This window comes from Nycticebus coucang, chromosome 6 (assembly GCF_027406575.1).
Source record: "Nycticebus coucang isolate mNycCou1 chromosome 6, mNycCou1.pri, whole genome shotgun sequence".
NCBI classification, from domain to species: domain Eukaryota; kingdom Metazoa; phylum Chordata; class Mammalia; order Primates; family Lorisidae; genus Nycticebus; species Nycticebus coucang.
In genome coordinates this window covers 125974023-125990454 of record NC_069785.1, presented here as the reverse complement: position 1 = coordinate 125990454, position 16432 = coordinate 125974023, and the positions used below count along the sequence as shown (strand labels likewise).

Here is a 16432-nt window from a genome sequence, read left to right as displayed (position 1 = left end):
ATATATGAGTACACAAAGTGGATTATTAAGACTTGAAAAGGAAGTTCTGACACAGGGTAAAACAGGGATGAACCCTGAGAACATCATGTTGATTGAAGTAAGTCAGACACAGAAAGAAAAATGCTGCCTGAGTCCTCAAAGATGAGGGACCTGGAGTAGCCAAAATCATGGCGACAACAGAAGGGTGGTTTCCAGGAGCTGAGGACAGCGAGTTATTGTTCAATGGGTATACAACTTCAGTTATGCACAATGAAAAGGGCTCTAGAGGTAGATGGTGGTGATAGTTGCACAATTTATAGTTGTTGTTGTTGTTGTTTTTAAGCCAGAGTCCCCTCTGACACCAGGCAAGAGGTCAGTGGCATCGTAACAGCTCACAGCAACCTCAAACTCTTGGGTTCAAGTGATCCTCCAGCCTCAGCCTCCCAAGTAGCTGGGACTACAGGAGCCCACCACCATACCCGGCTACCTTTTCTATTTTTAGTAGAAACAGGGTCTCACTCTTGCTTAGGCTGGTCTCGAACTCCTGACCTCAAGTGACCCTCCCATCTCAGCCTCCCAAAGTACTAGGATCACAGGCATCATTCACCAGGCCCAGACAACAATACACAATACCACCGAACTGTAGACTTAAAGGTGGTTAAGGCAGTAAATTGTATGTTATATATATTTTAGCACAAAAAAAAGAAAAAAAATGTAATGCCTTGATAATCACAAATAAACAGAGAGGACACAGAGCATCAAAGGGAGTCAATTGAATAGGAGATAGGGCTGGGAGGAATTAATCACGTCCTAATTTGTGTCAAAGCCCCTCTACTTCCACAGATGGGACCTGAGCATGCCCCTGGCCCCAGCAATCAGGAAAGAAAGCAGGAGACCAAAAATAACGATAACCCCCTGCACTGGTAAACTGACCCAGCCCATGCTCAGGGCACTCCCTAAGGCAAGCAAAGGTAAGCAGATCCGTGTTTTGGTTAAACAACCTGCAAAGAAAAGGAACTGTTCCAAGCTTCCTCTGAGCAAAAGCATTTAAGATGCATCACAAATCTAATCCTACAGGATCTACAGGTTTCCTAGGCTTTTGCCAGACCAATATTCTTGTTTTGGCACCTGCTCATCTCTCAGCTTCCCTTCAAACCTGGGTGCAGGGGAGAAAATACATTTACTTGATGCGCGTACACACACACGCACCCACGCTGGAAGGAAGAACGCTGAAGTTAGCGGTTACTTTAACTTAGCGTTCTGGTAGGTGAAAACCAGATGGGGAGGGTAGAGTGGAAATTCAATAAGAAGTCTCCGAAGAGGGTAGACTCCAGAATCTTCTACCTGGCCTCTTTTCTGATTGAACTCGAGGGCCACGATTTGCCCTAAGGGCTAATAACCAAGATGGATCTGCAGAAAAAGGGCCTGCTGTTTAGCTAACAGCACCTGCCAAGCGTGTTGGGTGTTGATCGCTGGCTGGGCTGCTGACTGAGAGAGCCAGGGGATATATTCCCCCTCCCCCCCGAAGCCTGGTAAGTGAAATAGTACCTAGGAAGGCTGAGCCTGAGAGAGGAGGAGGGAGGGGCAGGAGGCGAGGTCACTCAAAGGACACACAGCCCACACAGGCAGAGTGAAAATGGAGAGGAGCCACACACGCTGTGTTCCAGAAGCTCTTACCTGTTTGTTGGGGTGAGACCGATCGAAGCCCAGGAGAAGGTTGGAGGCTTTACTATGGAGGAGGAGGTCAGCAGCCCGGAATGGGATGGAAAAGCCTTGGATAGTGTTGCAGAAGTCAAATGTGATCCAGAGGTACTGGGCATAAGCATCAGCAAAGATGTACTGCAGGAGAAAACAGATGAGCTCAGGGCTGCCCTGGCCAGAGCTGCCCGGCGCTCCCCCAAGCCATGATCAAGTGCACATCCATACAGGGGCCGATTGGCACTAAGGGACGCAGCAGCCTCACGGGGCTTCCACGGTGGCTTTCTCCCCATGTCCTCCTGAATGGAGCGAGCTACCACCTGCTAAACAAGGCTCAATAAGAAAAAGGTGCAGAGATGGGCCAGGTGAAGCCACAGAGCGGCTTGTTTAACCAGGTAACACAGCTGGTTGAGGCCATTTTTTTTCCTTTTCATTGACTTGGCCATTCTTACTCCCTAGCAATTCACTGGGTCACAGTCAGAGGGAGGTTAACGGCAGCTGGGACAGAGAAGCTCTGCTCTTCAAATTGGCCAAACCCAGATGGACTTTCCAGGAAAGTCCAAACCCAAATATGTCTTTCCAGGAAAATCAGGAAAACCGCACCCATCTAAGAAGGTAAACAAGCATCTCCCTCTTGCTACCATGCCAAATGATGGGGCAGCTCCGGGGGCCAGGCTGCCAGTGCGGCTGGCAGGTTCACTCTGGCCCCGAACAGGAAGTGGCTCTGGTGAGCAGGAGCCTTCCTTTATTTTGCTTCTGCATGGGTGAGTGACTCTGAACAAGTTCGGCTGGAGAAGGGCTGCAGCCTAAAGAGTTCTCTGGGAATCTCCAGGCAATTCAGTCTCACAAGCGTGTACTGCGTGTACTGCATGGGCTGGACACTGAGGGGCCACAGTGAACGCTGAAGAACCTTTCCCCAAAGTAGCTTGAAATCTAGCATTGGAGACGGACGTGTCTGTAGCTTATCATCATTCAAGATCAAATGAGGATGAACAAGAAATCACAGCGTCTTTTGAGAGCCTGTCTAGCTTGAGAGATCTGAAATGACTCTCTGGGACAGGTGGGCATTAAAAGACAGGTAAGGCTTCCATAGGGAAGGAATATTCCAAGTCTAGGACAGTTAGGGTTTGGCCACAAAGGGGAGGTGGGGGAGGAGGGATACAACATGGTTTGATGACAGTTTTGAGGGCTTAAGGGAAGTGATTGGAAAACAAGGCTAGAAAGCACAGGTGATGGAAGCCTTGAATGTACACTGGGGGAGACTTGGACGCCAGCCCCACTCCCAGAATAATGAGGGAGGCTCGGGGGATGACACTTTCAATCAGAAACCAGAGCTACAGGGACCCAGTTCCACACACAACCAGGCATTTAAATCCTAGAAGTCAACCACTCCACAGCAATCGGCCTAAGGATATTGTCCTTAATTGATTCCACCTGTCCACCGGATCCAGCTCAATCCTGGGCTCTGAATCCTTTCAGCCCACGGTCTTGGCGTGGACTAACACTCACCCCAGTTCCCAAGTTGCTTTCAGATGCTCTTAACTCCTTTTCATTTGTACACTCTCTCCCCAAATCCAGACTGTAAACCGCCCAGGGACGTATTTTGTGAGTTTTCTCTTACGTTTCCTCCTTAGCACCTACAGTGAATCTCCAAACTCTCCAGAAGCCAAATTAAATCTAACTGGAAAAGGTAGTAAATGTTTCGAAAGCAAAAACTACCATAAAAAAGTAGTGAGTAGGGCGCTGGCCCCATATGCCGAGGGTGGCGGGTTCGGACCCAGCCCCGGCCAAACTGCAACAGAAAAATAGCCGGGCGTTGTGGCAGGCGCCTGTAGTCCCAGCTGCTCGGGAGGCTGAGGCAGGAGAATCGCCTAAGCCCAGGAGTTGGAAGTTGCTGTGAGCCGTGTGACGCCACGGCACTCTACCGAGGGCGGTACAGTGAGACTCTGTCTCTACCAAAAAAAAAGTATAATGTTACAAAAAACTATTATGATCCTACAAGGATCATTATGATTTGGGGCATAAAGTTATTCCCTAGAAATAATTTAGCCCATCTTCCTGCTCCCAAACCACCTTAGTTATTAGGGAAGGGAGCACTCCCAGTTTGAAAAGATATCTCCAGAAATCTATTCCATAGCTTCCTGCAGTCTCACACTTGAGAAGGCAATGCTGAAACTTAGGAAGTCATAAAACTTATTACATTATTATTCATGGTAATAGCTAAAACTTTTCAAGAGCACTGAGCTAGAAGTTCTGCGCGGCCTTCTCTTAAGTTCATGCGCTGCTCACAACAACTCGATGCTCTGGATGTCACGGTGCCACACCCTCTTTTAATAATGAGTGCACTGAGGTTTAGAGAGGTTAACCCCCAGGGTGACGCAGATTAGGCACTATTAACATCAATCTCTGCCTGGGTCAGAGCCCATCTCTTAACAGTTCATCAATCCTTATCTCTCTTCTTTTGACAAAGAAAAGGCAGCATTTCCAGAACATAATTCATAGGTTTTACATCGTCCTTTCTGACTCACTTGCGCACTTTCTCTCCTACTCCACTCCTGTTCACTGGACACTCTCTTCCCCAGCCCTCATGACACTCCCCTGACACTAAATCTATTTCTTACCTACCCTGGGTAACTGGATGGCTCCTTCCTCTTCAGATACCTGCTCTCACTGCTCTTCCATTCTTCACTGTACAAGGGGCTCATCCTTCCACAAAGCTTCAACAACTCCCTCTACAAACAAGCAGGGCATTTCTAACCCTCATTTCTCACTGAGAGTTTACTTGTTTCTTCTTTACAGTTTCAGCATCTCCACTTTTGATGGACCACGATATTTTACGTCCAAAACTAAACCTTCAAAACCTCGCCCCCAAACCCAATTCTGTCTCCCCACATTTCAAATTCTTTCCCTGCTCTACCTTTTCCCAGTCCTGCTGCTCGCAAGTAGACTTGGGTCTTTACTCCCATCTCCCCTTCAGCCCCACTCTCAATCAACCACCTACCCTCTTCTGTTTTCCTTTGAAATCTTTCTCAAAACCTGTGCCTTGCTTTTTACCCAGTGCTACCATCATGGCCTGGGTCCTTACTAAAGATCTTGGCAACCTGGGGGTAGGCAATGGGCTTTCTTCATCTTTATTCCTTCAAGCACCTTCGTGAAATACTTAGGGTGATGAGAGGTTTGGCTGAGTGACAGCAAGTTCATGCCCACATTGCCACAATGGTTCCCTTTCTAGACTCTTCTTAATCTTTTCCTCCCAACTCATCATAAATATTGCCAGGAGACATGGTTCTCTAAAAGACACTATTCAATCACTGCCATACTCAAAGATTCTTTCAGGGCTCCCTGCAGGCCCAGGGAGAGGACAGGGGCCTTTTCAGCTCTGCAAAGCAGCTCAGAGGAAATCGCCCACCCTAAGAAGCAAATCTCTTTGCTGTCCTGCAAGGAAACCAAATATTAGAATCTCGAAGTCTCCACCCCTGGCTTTTTCCTCCTGGAAGGCTCCCACCAACTCCGTTCCACCTCCTGAGGTCACGTGTCCATCCTTGAAGCTCTATTTCTAATCTGACCTGACTTCCCTAATCCAGCTTCACTGAATCTGGCTCTAAACTGGGCACAGGGTGCTTCATCCTGTTATGTAGCATGTCACCATGCGCATGTTAGGGACAGTACCCCACTCTGCTTCTGTGTTAAGTCCCTATTCTGCCTGGCTGTCCAGTTTCCAGGAGGCCAACCCCCCAGACTGACCAGCTGCTGACCTACCAGGTGCTCTCCAAACTATGCAGTTTCAGAAACATTGTAGTGTACCCCAACCTCTCCATCCCGGATTGCACTTAACATTTCAGAGGAGCTTCAACCTTTGCCTTAAAGCTCTGAAAATACAAATACCTATGGGAAGACAAGTTACAAAATGTATCTACCGGTTATTAGCATAAGGGACTCGCTCTAGTTTTGAGTGGAGAAACCATGAGTACCATGACCGGATGAAGAGTAGTGAAGGTAATGAAAGAAGGTGATAACAAAGGCAGAGAGAATTGTCTTGCAATTTTACCTAGAAACAACCTCTGCCTGGAAAAAGGCAGCATCGCTCTTGCTTCTGCTGTTGAGGTTGTGAAGCCTAACTCCACTTCCATGGCCTATTTTAAAGAGCCCCAGGTATATTTAGACCCTCTCTGACCAATCTCAGGGACCCCACAAGGCTTGTGGAACTGCCGTACATTTGGAACTTCACACTGGTTCAGGGAGCAGCACATGGGGGCCCAGCAGGGAAGCAGGACTGCTGGGCAATACGAAAATAGACCCAGAACTCACACAGCCCCAAGACTGCTCCAGCTCCATCACAAGGCTCAGCCTCCAAAGCAGCACCCCCTCTCACCTTCCCCAGAGGGGAAGGGCTACATCCCCCCAGAGGGCCCTTTCCTGACATCTTAACCATTCAGAGCACCTGCTAACATTCATTTCGACCATTTCAAATGCTCTTTAATAGCCCACCCAACATCTACACTCAGGCCTAAGCCAAGCACCTGGCTGTTGACAGCAAGGTCCCCAGGCTTGTGTGATTTTTCTCAGGAAGTGGTATGTCTGGTGGGGCAATCTGCTTTCCAGGGGACAAAGGCAAGAGTAACAAATGCAATTAGCACAGTAAGAGTCATCATTTCCTTCCGGAGAAGTCTTGGGAGGGTTAACAGCCTTCTCTGGGGAATTAGAAACTCTATAGAGAATGCTAACTCCCCATCCCCCTCAGCCAGGTCCAGGTCTGAGCTCCAGCTATATTAGGTTCTCTGAAAGGGCAGCCTCCTTTCACCATCCCCACCAACTCCAAAGCACATTCAGTTCACCTATGAAAGATCTAAGATGTACCATTCTTGAAAGCAGACAGCACTTGGGCTGCACACAGCTTACCCCATCTCACCATGCAGCACCCAAACTCCTTTATTACAATCATCCCCAGGCGGTTCCCTGCCTCCTCCCTCAGTGGCATGGCCCTGCTCTGCTTCTTTTCCAAAACCCAATGCCACAAAGCCCCAGATTCTCTGCCTGTTCTAAACCTCCAACTGCACGGCCAAGACCTCATTTTTCCCATCTTCTGACTCTTCAGACTTGTGGTCTTTGCAGCTGCTCACAAGCCACACGACAAGCAGGAAGGAAGACGGATGGAACCTGCCTACAGACATCTGTGCACTATGTGAGGAGGTGGGGAGGAGACAGATGAGCTGAAAAGGAGATTCCAGGAGACAACAGGGCAGTTTCAACGCCAGGACTTCAGCAAGAGTTAGCTCTGAGGCCACATACAAATATAACAACAGTAATCAGGTAAGCACGACCTGATAAAGCAATCCAAGTGGCCATTGTTTTTTTTCCAAATTCATTCTCTAAATTAACATTCCTGTTTATCACATACAACATGACGGTCTGAAGCTCGCACACAGTGTGTAATGATTATATCTAGCTAATTAACCAATGCATTCCCTCACCTAGTTATTTTTACGGTAAAAACAGTGAACATCCATTCTCTCTGCATTTTTTAGGCATATAGTAAATCAGTAAGTGTTATTTGCTTCTTGAGAGGCAGGGAGGCATGCACATCTGTCCAGAGGAAAGGCAGAGCAAGCTGGGCACTGGGCAGGGCTCCTCCTGTCACAGGAGCCCAGGGCAAGGTGGGCAGGGAGGCCCAGCCACGCCAGGGAGTCCAGGACCAGACCTGTCTGTCACAGTGTCCTGCCTGTGCAGTGGAGGGGAAGGCACAGGGCCAGCAACCCGTCTACACAGCCAATCCCCTCGGATACCTTCTCCTTGCTTTTTGCCCCTGGGGACGGTGCAGGCCTGCTCTGTCACCCAGGAATTAGGTAAGAGAGGGAAGTTTGCCCCTAACTGCTACTCCCTTTTGAGATCATTAGGCAGAGCTGAATTTTAACCAGCTGATATTTAACCAGTAATGATTATTCCAGTTGTTTAAAAAAACAACTGCCCTGTACCAGCTGCCCTGAAACGTACAAGTGGCTCTTCCTAAAGCCAAAGGGGCCTGGACCCTTCCCCTAGGCCCTCCCCCAACCCAGTGGATAAAAGGTTAAAGGCCAGTCCAGCAGGGGTCCTCCAGGACCCATCCCCCTCCAGACAGGTCCGCTCTGATTGGGCAATACCAAAGTCACACCAGAGACTAAACATTTTGAAAGCAGCTCCTGCTAAGAAACCTCAGACTGCTGCCCCTTGAGAAACCAGCACTGGGGATCTGGGAGAGAACCCTGTAGTCAGATCCTGCCGAACTGTTCCTTCCTGGATCCACAGAAAGCGGCACTGACCCTTACCTGAGAAAGCTTTTGCAACTAGCAAGTATTTCTTGGTTTCTCTATAAAAGATCTTTACCTCAAAAGCAGTTAATGTAACCTGCTTCTGTGTACCCTCTATGAACCCCAACAATAAAAAAAAAATAAATCATTACCTGGAAGAGGCCATCTGTCCTGGAAACTAGGTAACACAGGAGTAGGGGTGGAGGGTGGAAGGCAATCCAACACAACTCTCCCTGATCAGTGGAAAGCCTTGCAGCAGGCTGCTGGATTCCTGGATTCCTGCCCCCTCCCCTCCCTTCCCCCCCCACACACCTCCCTGGGGACCCAGGGTCAATGCTTCCTCCAAATCAAATTGCCTAACCAAGGAAAAAGCCCCCCAAGGCCAGCCAGCTGGGAAAACAAAGCAGGAGGCATGGTGATAGCTGGTGCCTTGGTTTTCTTTCCTTTATCAGTGTAGGTTCAGAGAGGGAGGAAAAAGAGGAGAGCACCAATTCATGCACATGCGTGCACACATGCACACACATGTCCACACACATACATGCACGCGTGCACACCTATGCACACGCATACATGCCCACACGCGCGCACACCTATGCACACACACGTACATGCACACACACGCACACATACATGCATGTGTGCACACCTATGCACACACGTACATGTGCACGGATGATATCTTAGTAAACGTGATCAGACTGCAGTGTTAGTCCCAGTGTACCTGGGAAACATTTTTTTCCACCTGTGAGTCAGGCGATTTATTTATTGGCTGATTTTCTGTAATTTAACGCATGATTGTTTGTCTGGAAATCCTGCCTGACCAGTATTTGGCCTCCATGATTATACACAGACCCACCCATTCTGTCACAAACTCCCAGGTAGCAGAAAAACAGGTGCACCAGCCACGCTGCCAAGATCACAAAGAGGGCCATTTGCCAGGCCCCCCCTTGGTGCGGCAGTCCCCCCGGGACACAGTCCCAGGTGGGGTCCGGGCTGGCCTCGCTCCTCCTTACCCGCTTGTTGTCTGCAGGACTGTGGTAGAACTGGGCAATCACGGCCTCACTGTTGTTTCCCACACCAAAGTTCAGTTTCTCTGAAATTTTCTTGAAGGATTTTCCATAGTCGTAAGACACATACACCTGGGATACAGAGAAGCAGACGAAAAAGAAAATAGCGGATAAGAAATTAGGCAGAAAGACCTCTCGTCCACGTTCAAACAGCCCACCCTGGACCCCAAAGAGGGTTCCCATGAGGTCCCTGATACTGTGAAGATTACAGGTGCTACCAGATAACCCCCAAAGGAGAAGCAGGCACCTCTGTCTGTCCTCAAGTGTGTGGGGCCGCGTTAAGTGTTTAACAAATTGCATCCAGGGGCAGACAAAACGTGGCTGGCAGAGGGGAAGGGGGTTGTGAATTTCTTTTGCCATCTGTTAAACTGTCCCCCAAATGCAATCAAATTCTTCATCCCTCAGCAAGGAGGTTCTGCTCCCACAGCATTCCATACTTAACCAAAGAAAAACCTCGTGGGTCTTCACCAAGTAGCCCAAGAGATGGGAAAGAAAGAGAGCAAAGGGATTGAATTGAATGCACCGAGGTTAAAACACTGGTCGCAGAATCCCTTCCCCAGCACTAGCGTCTTAGGACTCTGTAGAGAGGAGACATTAACAGCAACAGGTTCCGTGCATTTGCCAAGAGTAATTCCTGATCTCTGTCTATGCAGCGACCAGTGACAAAACATAAGAATGTCTGTCATGGGCGGCGCCTGTGGCTCAACGGGTAGGGCGCCGGTCCCATATGCCGGAGGTGGAGGGTTCAAGCCCAGCCCCGGCCAAAAATAAAAAAAAATAAAAAAAAAAAAAAAAGAATGTCTGTCATTCACTGAATGCTCACTTTGTGCAGATACGGTGTTAACCTCTTCAAATGAATGAGCACAGTTAACTCTCCCAACAGAGTTATTCTACACGGAATGTGCAATTACTAAAATTGTTTTACGGACAACACAACAAGAGCTTCTGAGATGCGTCCCCTGCCAAGGTAACAAAGAATGTAAGTAGCCGAGTGGGATTCTGACCCAGGCCACCTGCCTCCAAAGCCAGCGGTCTCCAAGTCATTATCACAGGTATTGATAATGGTCAAATACTGGTCATTTTGTGCCTGGACTTGACTACCAGTGAGCTATGAAATACTATTAATTCAATCGGTGAGTTAAAAACAAGCCTGACAGATGAATGTAACAACTTATTTTTTAAGTGAGGTATGTGATAGCAAATTGGGGGAGAGATGAAAGAAAAATGACAGGTCAATCTCAAGAAGAATAGAAACTACTAGACTAACCCCAGGGAGTGTGTTACCATCCTCACCCTCCTGCATCAACAGTAAACCTGTTTTGAGGATTTTACATGAGCCAGGGACTGTGCAAGGCATCAGACATACAGACACTAATAAGTTAAAGACCTGATCTTTACACACAAGGAGCATGTACGCATGTAAATGTCTGTAAACAACGCCCTATATAAACATGAGGCAGGTACAAGGGGAACTGAGCACACTCAGGTGCTTAATACTTATTAGATGTCAAGGTTAGAAGAAGCCAAGGCAGAGCCCCTGCCTTTATTTGGGTCACAGTGGAAGAAACTATTAGAGCACACGGTATGGGTTCCTGACTACCAAACACACAGTACAGGGCTGCCACAAATGTAGCTTCAGAATTTCTGCAGGCAGGCTGGGCATGGTGGCTCACAGAGAGCTAATCCTAGCACTCTGGAAGGCTGAAGCAGGTGGATCCCTTGAGTTCAGGAGTTCAAGACCAGCCTGTGCAAGAGAGAGAGACCCCATCTCTTAAAAAAAAAAAATAGCCAGGCATTGTGGCAGGCACTTGTAGTCCTAGCTACTCAGGAGGCTGAGACAAGAGGATCACCTGAATCCAAAAGATGGAGGTTGCTGTGAGCTATGATGATGTCACACACAGCACTCTACCCAGAGCAACAGAGGGAGACCCTGCCTCAAAGAAAAAAAATAGAATTTCTGTAATTCACAGATAATCTAAGTAAAATGATGAAGCATAACTTTTTCACTTCCATTCTGCTGGCAACGAATGGACATTCATTCACATGAGGAAATTAATAGCTTCTCAGAAATTAATAGCCCGGAATTTGATAAGGCACTGTGGTTTATTTCCCCAGAAGCACACACGTGACGGTGTCCGTCAGGGTAGCATTTTTAGTATACGTTATTTTCAGTATACGATATTCCACCACGTGCATTACCGCTCTGCATTTTTATAAACCCTCTCGGTTGCTCCCACCTTCATGGCCTTCAGTTCACCTGCAGCATAGCAGGTGTTCAACAACGATTTCTGGAATGAGTATCACTATAAACCAAAGAATAAATGCTTGTGTTAAGTCCATTAATGAAAAAGAGTAAATTGAAGGAATCTGCGAGTGACTGAGAGAATAACTATTGCCATTTAAGAAGTAAAACAACTCAGACTCAGAGAAGTGAGTGACTAGCAGAGACAACCTCCATCTTTTGGATTCAGGTGATCCTCTTGTCTCAGCCTCCTGAGTAGCTAGACTACAAGTGCCTGCCACAATGCCTGGCTATTTTTTTTTTTTTAAGAGATGGGGTCTCTCTCTCTTGCACAGGCTGGTCTTGAACTCCTGAGCTCAAGGGATCCACCTGCTTCAGCCTTCCAGAGTGCTAGGATTAGCTCTCTGTCATACTGCTAGCGAGGAACAGAACTATTACAGTTGCTTCCCATTTCAAGTCCAGTTGTCTCTCCACTCTCTCTCTCCACCTTCTAGAATGTTCTCTTTGCCACATGTTTCTCTGTTAAAAAGGAACGCCATATGCCAAATCCACGGACCAAGCACTAGAGGGAACGCTGGCCAGCAAGGATAGACAACTCACTTTCACAAAGCCTTTCCCAGATTCCCTGCCGTTGGGCACTTGGAGATAAAACCACTTTCACTATGAAAAATCTCTTCCTTAATTCTCACCGGCAAACAAAACCCATCACTTTGGGTCGTATACTAAAAGTAGGTAAGAATGTAAGGGTCCCTTTTACGCCAGAAGTTCCATCAGGAATTCCTCACCAGCCTGCCTTCTCCAGGTGGGAAAACTCCAGCACAATATCTGTATCCTCATAATTTTCTTTTCTATTTGATTAACACAGACTATAAACTCCACAGGGCAAAGACCACACTCAGGGTTGGCACTTTCCTCCAAGTGATCCACTTTCCGCCAAGTTGAACAAGCCAGACAAGGCCTCTGCCAGTGTGCGGTTGACACCAAGGGGGCCGACAGTCTTCACAATGTACCCTCACTTGTGCATTGAGGCTGGGGCTGTCTTTTCTTCACGGCACCATTATGCTGCTGACACAGTGTCCCCTACAATCTCCAGGTCAATTTGGGAAAACACCTTGGACTTCTCATACTTCTATAGTTTCTTTTTCATCCAGACACAGGTTTCTGCACTAATAGTCCTCCCTGACCTCACCATGACATCACTCCCTAAAGAACAAAACGCAGCAGGAAAGGAGTTGACAAACCACCTAAAGTTGATGGTTAGATCTTTTTTTTACCTATAAAGATGGTTCTTAGTGAGTGTTTTACATTCTTTCCCTTATATTTCAAAACCATATAATAATAGTGAGAAGGGTGAGGCAGAGGGCTCCAGTGTGCAGGGAACCTGGCCACCTCTGAGTACAGCCCTGTTTCTCAAACGTTAACAGGCCTACAGAGCCCCCAGCAAGACACTGGCCAAATGCAGGTTCCAATTCAAAAGTCTGGGGTGGGACCTGAGATGGTCCATTTCTAACCAGCTCCCAGAAAACTCCCACGGGCTGACTGACAGACCCAACTCTGGGTAGCACAGTTTTACAAGTACAATCTCAACCATGGATGAGAAAATCAAGAAAAAGTAAACGGGACGTGGCCCAAGGTCAGACTGCCAATGAACAAAGGGCAGAGCCAGGACTCCAAACCAGGCATTCAAACCCCAGCCTTCTGCTGTTAGCAAGTACTGACCCTGCTCAAACCCAAGGGGCGCCAATCTTAACGTCCACTGCGGGGACAAGGGCAGAGAGTCCTGTCACTTATGGGACTGTCCCTGGCTGATTCCTACCTTCTGGTGGACACAATGTCTGGACAGCACTTCAGCCAGTTATGTTGCACCCGAGTACTTTATAACCCTGAGCGCTTTGTAAAATTCGTCAAGAGAGCAGAAATTGAGTTAGGAGGGGTCAAAAGAAATACCTATTGTTTCCTTTCATGAACTTATCACAGAAAAGACCAGCCCTGCAGGAGCCAGGCATTTCATGGAATCAGTCAATGACTATTTTTTTTTCTTTTTTCCTATTTAAAAGCAAACCTTTCTGGATTCCAGCCTCCAAAACCATCCCTTTTTGTATACCGAGTACGAACGACCCTGGCCATTCTCCAGCACTCGCAGAGTTCCTTATTTATATAGGTTCTCCCCCTCCTGGACTGCTGACAGGGCCTTGTGCTCTCAATCCTTTTTAAAAAAAATTTAGACTCTTGCTACGCCAGCGCCACCAACTCCTGCCTCTGAGTCATAACTTATTTTTGCATTAATTTTTCACATCAGAACATCTTGGTTTCATCTGCCAGTCTTTTAATGGAGTTTGTACACAGACGGAGGAAATTTCTGCTGTCCTTATTTATTAACCCTGGGCATTAAGTTGGCTTTCCATTTAATCTTATCTACTCCAGTAGTAAGTTGACTACCCAAGAGACTGTTACAGGTTGGTTGACCCGCGGAGATGGTCAACATAAAGAACTAGGCCTACTGTACACGTGGTCCACATCGGTCTATGAAAATTAGGCCAACTTAAGGAGGTAGTCCATGTAGGGAAATGGTCAACTATGGAGGTTCTACTGTATTTCATCACTTTAAAAGTTCAATGGGGGGTGGTGCCTGTGGCTCAGCGGGTAGGGCGCCGGACCCATATACCGAGGGTGACGGGTTCAAACCCGGCCCCGGCCAAAACTGCAACAAAAAAATAGCCGGGCGTTGTGGCGGGCACCTGTAGTCCCAGCCACTCGGAAGGCTGAGGCAGGAGAATCACTTAAGCCCAGGAGTTGGAGGTTGCTGTGAGCTGTGTGAGGCCATGGCACTCTACCAAGGGCGATAAGGTGAGACTCTGTCTCTACAAAAAAAAAAAAAAAAAATGACCAATAGAAAAGGGTAAGAATGCCTGGAGCCCAATAAAAGAGTTACAACCAGGCAGCGCCTGTGGCTCAGTCAGTAAGGCGCCGGCCCCATATACCGAGGGTGGAGGGTTCAAACCTGGCCCCGGCCGAACTGCAACCAAAAAATAGCCGGGCATTGTGGCGGGCGCCTGTGGTCCCAGCTACTCGGGAGGCTGAGGCAAAAGAATCGCTTAAGCCCAGGAATTGGAGGTTGCTGTGAGCTGTGTGAGGCCACGGCACTCTACCGAGGGCGATAAGGTGAGACTCTGTCTCTACAAAAAAAAAAATGTTCAATGGGCTCTTTGTAAGTGTGCAGAGCAACATCTAGGTTTGAGTAGCCTGGCAATACTTAGAATGACCAAACATCCTGATTTACCCAGGACTTAAGAAGGGGGAGGATGTGGCACTTTCAGCACTAAAACCCAGACCAGTTGGTCATCCTAGCAACAGCACAAGTTCACACACTTAAGTCCATTAAGACTGGGTCTTAATTCTCATTCCCCCGACTCCCCCCTGGCCACTCCATGCCTGGTGACCTCATACAAGTCCCTTTATGCCTCTGGGCTCCCGTTTGTCCAGCAAAACTATAAAACAACAGTTGAGGTCTTCTACCTACCTCACAAAAAAATATCTGGGGAAATAATTTTTTTAAATGGATAAAAACTGCGAGGAGGTGTTCTCAATACAGTAGAGCGTTGAGTTGTCCCCTGTGCCCAAAGCAATACCTGTGGGCAGGGATCTGTTTGAAACCACATACAGGTGCCTACAGAGCGTCTCACAGAGCCAGCAGGCATTTGTACACGGCTGTCTGCACCCACAGCTGAAGTCTGCAAAACCTAATCGCATTTATAAATGGGCCCAAATCATTGGCCCCGACAAGTCTAGCCCTGCTCCAGAGCACCACACCCAGACTGGCTGTCAGCAACAGTGTTTTCCATATGCCATGGCTCAGGACCCACCCTGGGTAAGGTTTACGCATCACTGCAGCCAGCCCTCCTGCCCTCCCTGTCTGTGGCTGCTTCAATTCAGGTCACTGGAAAACAGCTTCCAGGGCTCCCTCTAATCACCCACCTAGAACACACCCCACCCACATGGTGGACACGCTGAGAGGGACCTCAGGGAGACCAAATCTGTATAAGCAACTCCAAGTGTGGGCCAGGTACAGTGGCTCACACCTAGAATCCTAGCACTCCAGGAGGGAAGGCAGGAGGTCTGCTTGAGCTCAGCAGTTTGAGACCAGCCTGAACAAGAATGAAATTCTATCCATACTAAAAACACAAAAATTAGCTGAGTGTTGTGGCAGGTGCCTAGAGTTCCAGCTACTGGAGAGGCTGAGGCAAGAGGATTGCTTGAGCCCAGGAATTTGAGGTTGCTGTGAGCTAGGCTGACCTCACAGCACTCCACCCAGGGTGACAGAGTGACACTCTGTCTTAAAAAAAGAAAAAATGCATCATTAAGGCTGATGTGAAAGTGCTGGCACATTCATAAAGAGGTGCCCTGGCCAGAATACAAAGTGACCAATCTCTAGATTAAGTGAGCATGTTCCGTCCACAGCCTCACCCTGCAGTGTAAGGCCCTGATCCGAGGCAAGGGATGTCCCTCTTTCCCACAAAGAGGGGTCTAGAGGAACACTGGCTATAGACTTGGGACCCAAGGGCCAGCTCCACCCGCGTGTATGTTTGACTTGGCTCAGTCGGTGTCTGTAAAAACTATACACTGGCTGCCAACTTGTAAGACTCAGCAGTTTGCACATAAAAATCCAGACCTCTGGGCTTGTCTCAAAAAATCAGATCTGGCAACACTGGACCCTAGATCCTATGTAGTAACTACAGCCTAGACCTGATTAGCAACAGCCCCCTTATAAGTATTTCTTCTTCAACTCACTCAAGTCCCTTCCCCTTCCTAGCTCCTCTCCAACACAGAGACCAAGTACCAACCATAGCATTCAAATTAAGGCACAGATGAATATTTCTTGAATCTGTACCAAGAAATGGCATGTTGTGTAAGAGGGCCACAGGTATCAAGAGAAACTGGACAGACCATTTCTCCTTGCAGAGGTGAAGATCGTAAACTCAGAGGCAGCTTCACTCCCGTCCTTTACCTGCCTGGCCGCTCATGGACCTTTGCGTTTATAACGCTTGGTCTCATATCTTCAAAGCACCCAACCTATTAAACATAGTAAACAGCCAGTTTCAACAGCTCACCCAAATGTAACGGGCTAGGAGAAATCAGCTTGTGGGTAAGACCGATGCGATTTG

At 47.9% G+C, this 16432-nt stretch overlaps 1 protein-coding gene across 2 annotated transcripts in view; it reads right to left on the bottom strand.

Annotated features, from left to right (window-relative positions):
• SORL1 (sortilin related receptor 1) overlaps positions 1-16432 on the bottom strand; it is a 178335-nt gene that overhangs the window by 144620 nt on the left and 17283 nt on the right. For both annotated transcript variants that reach the window (XM_053593547.1, XM_053593548.1), the window contains exons 3-4: positions 8975-9100; positions 1657-1818 (exon numbers count right to left, since the gene is read on the bottom strand). In XM_053593547.1, the coding sequence (XP_053449522.1) occupies positions 1657-1818; positions 8975-9100 (288 nt within the window). The remainder of the gene's footprint in view (positions 1-1656; positions 1819-8974; positions 9101-16432) is intronic.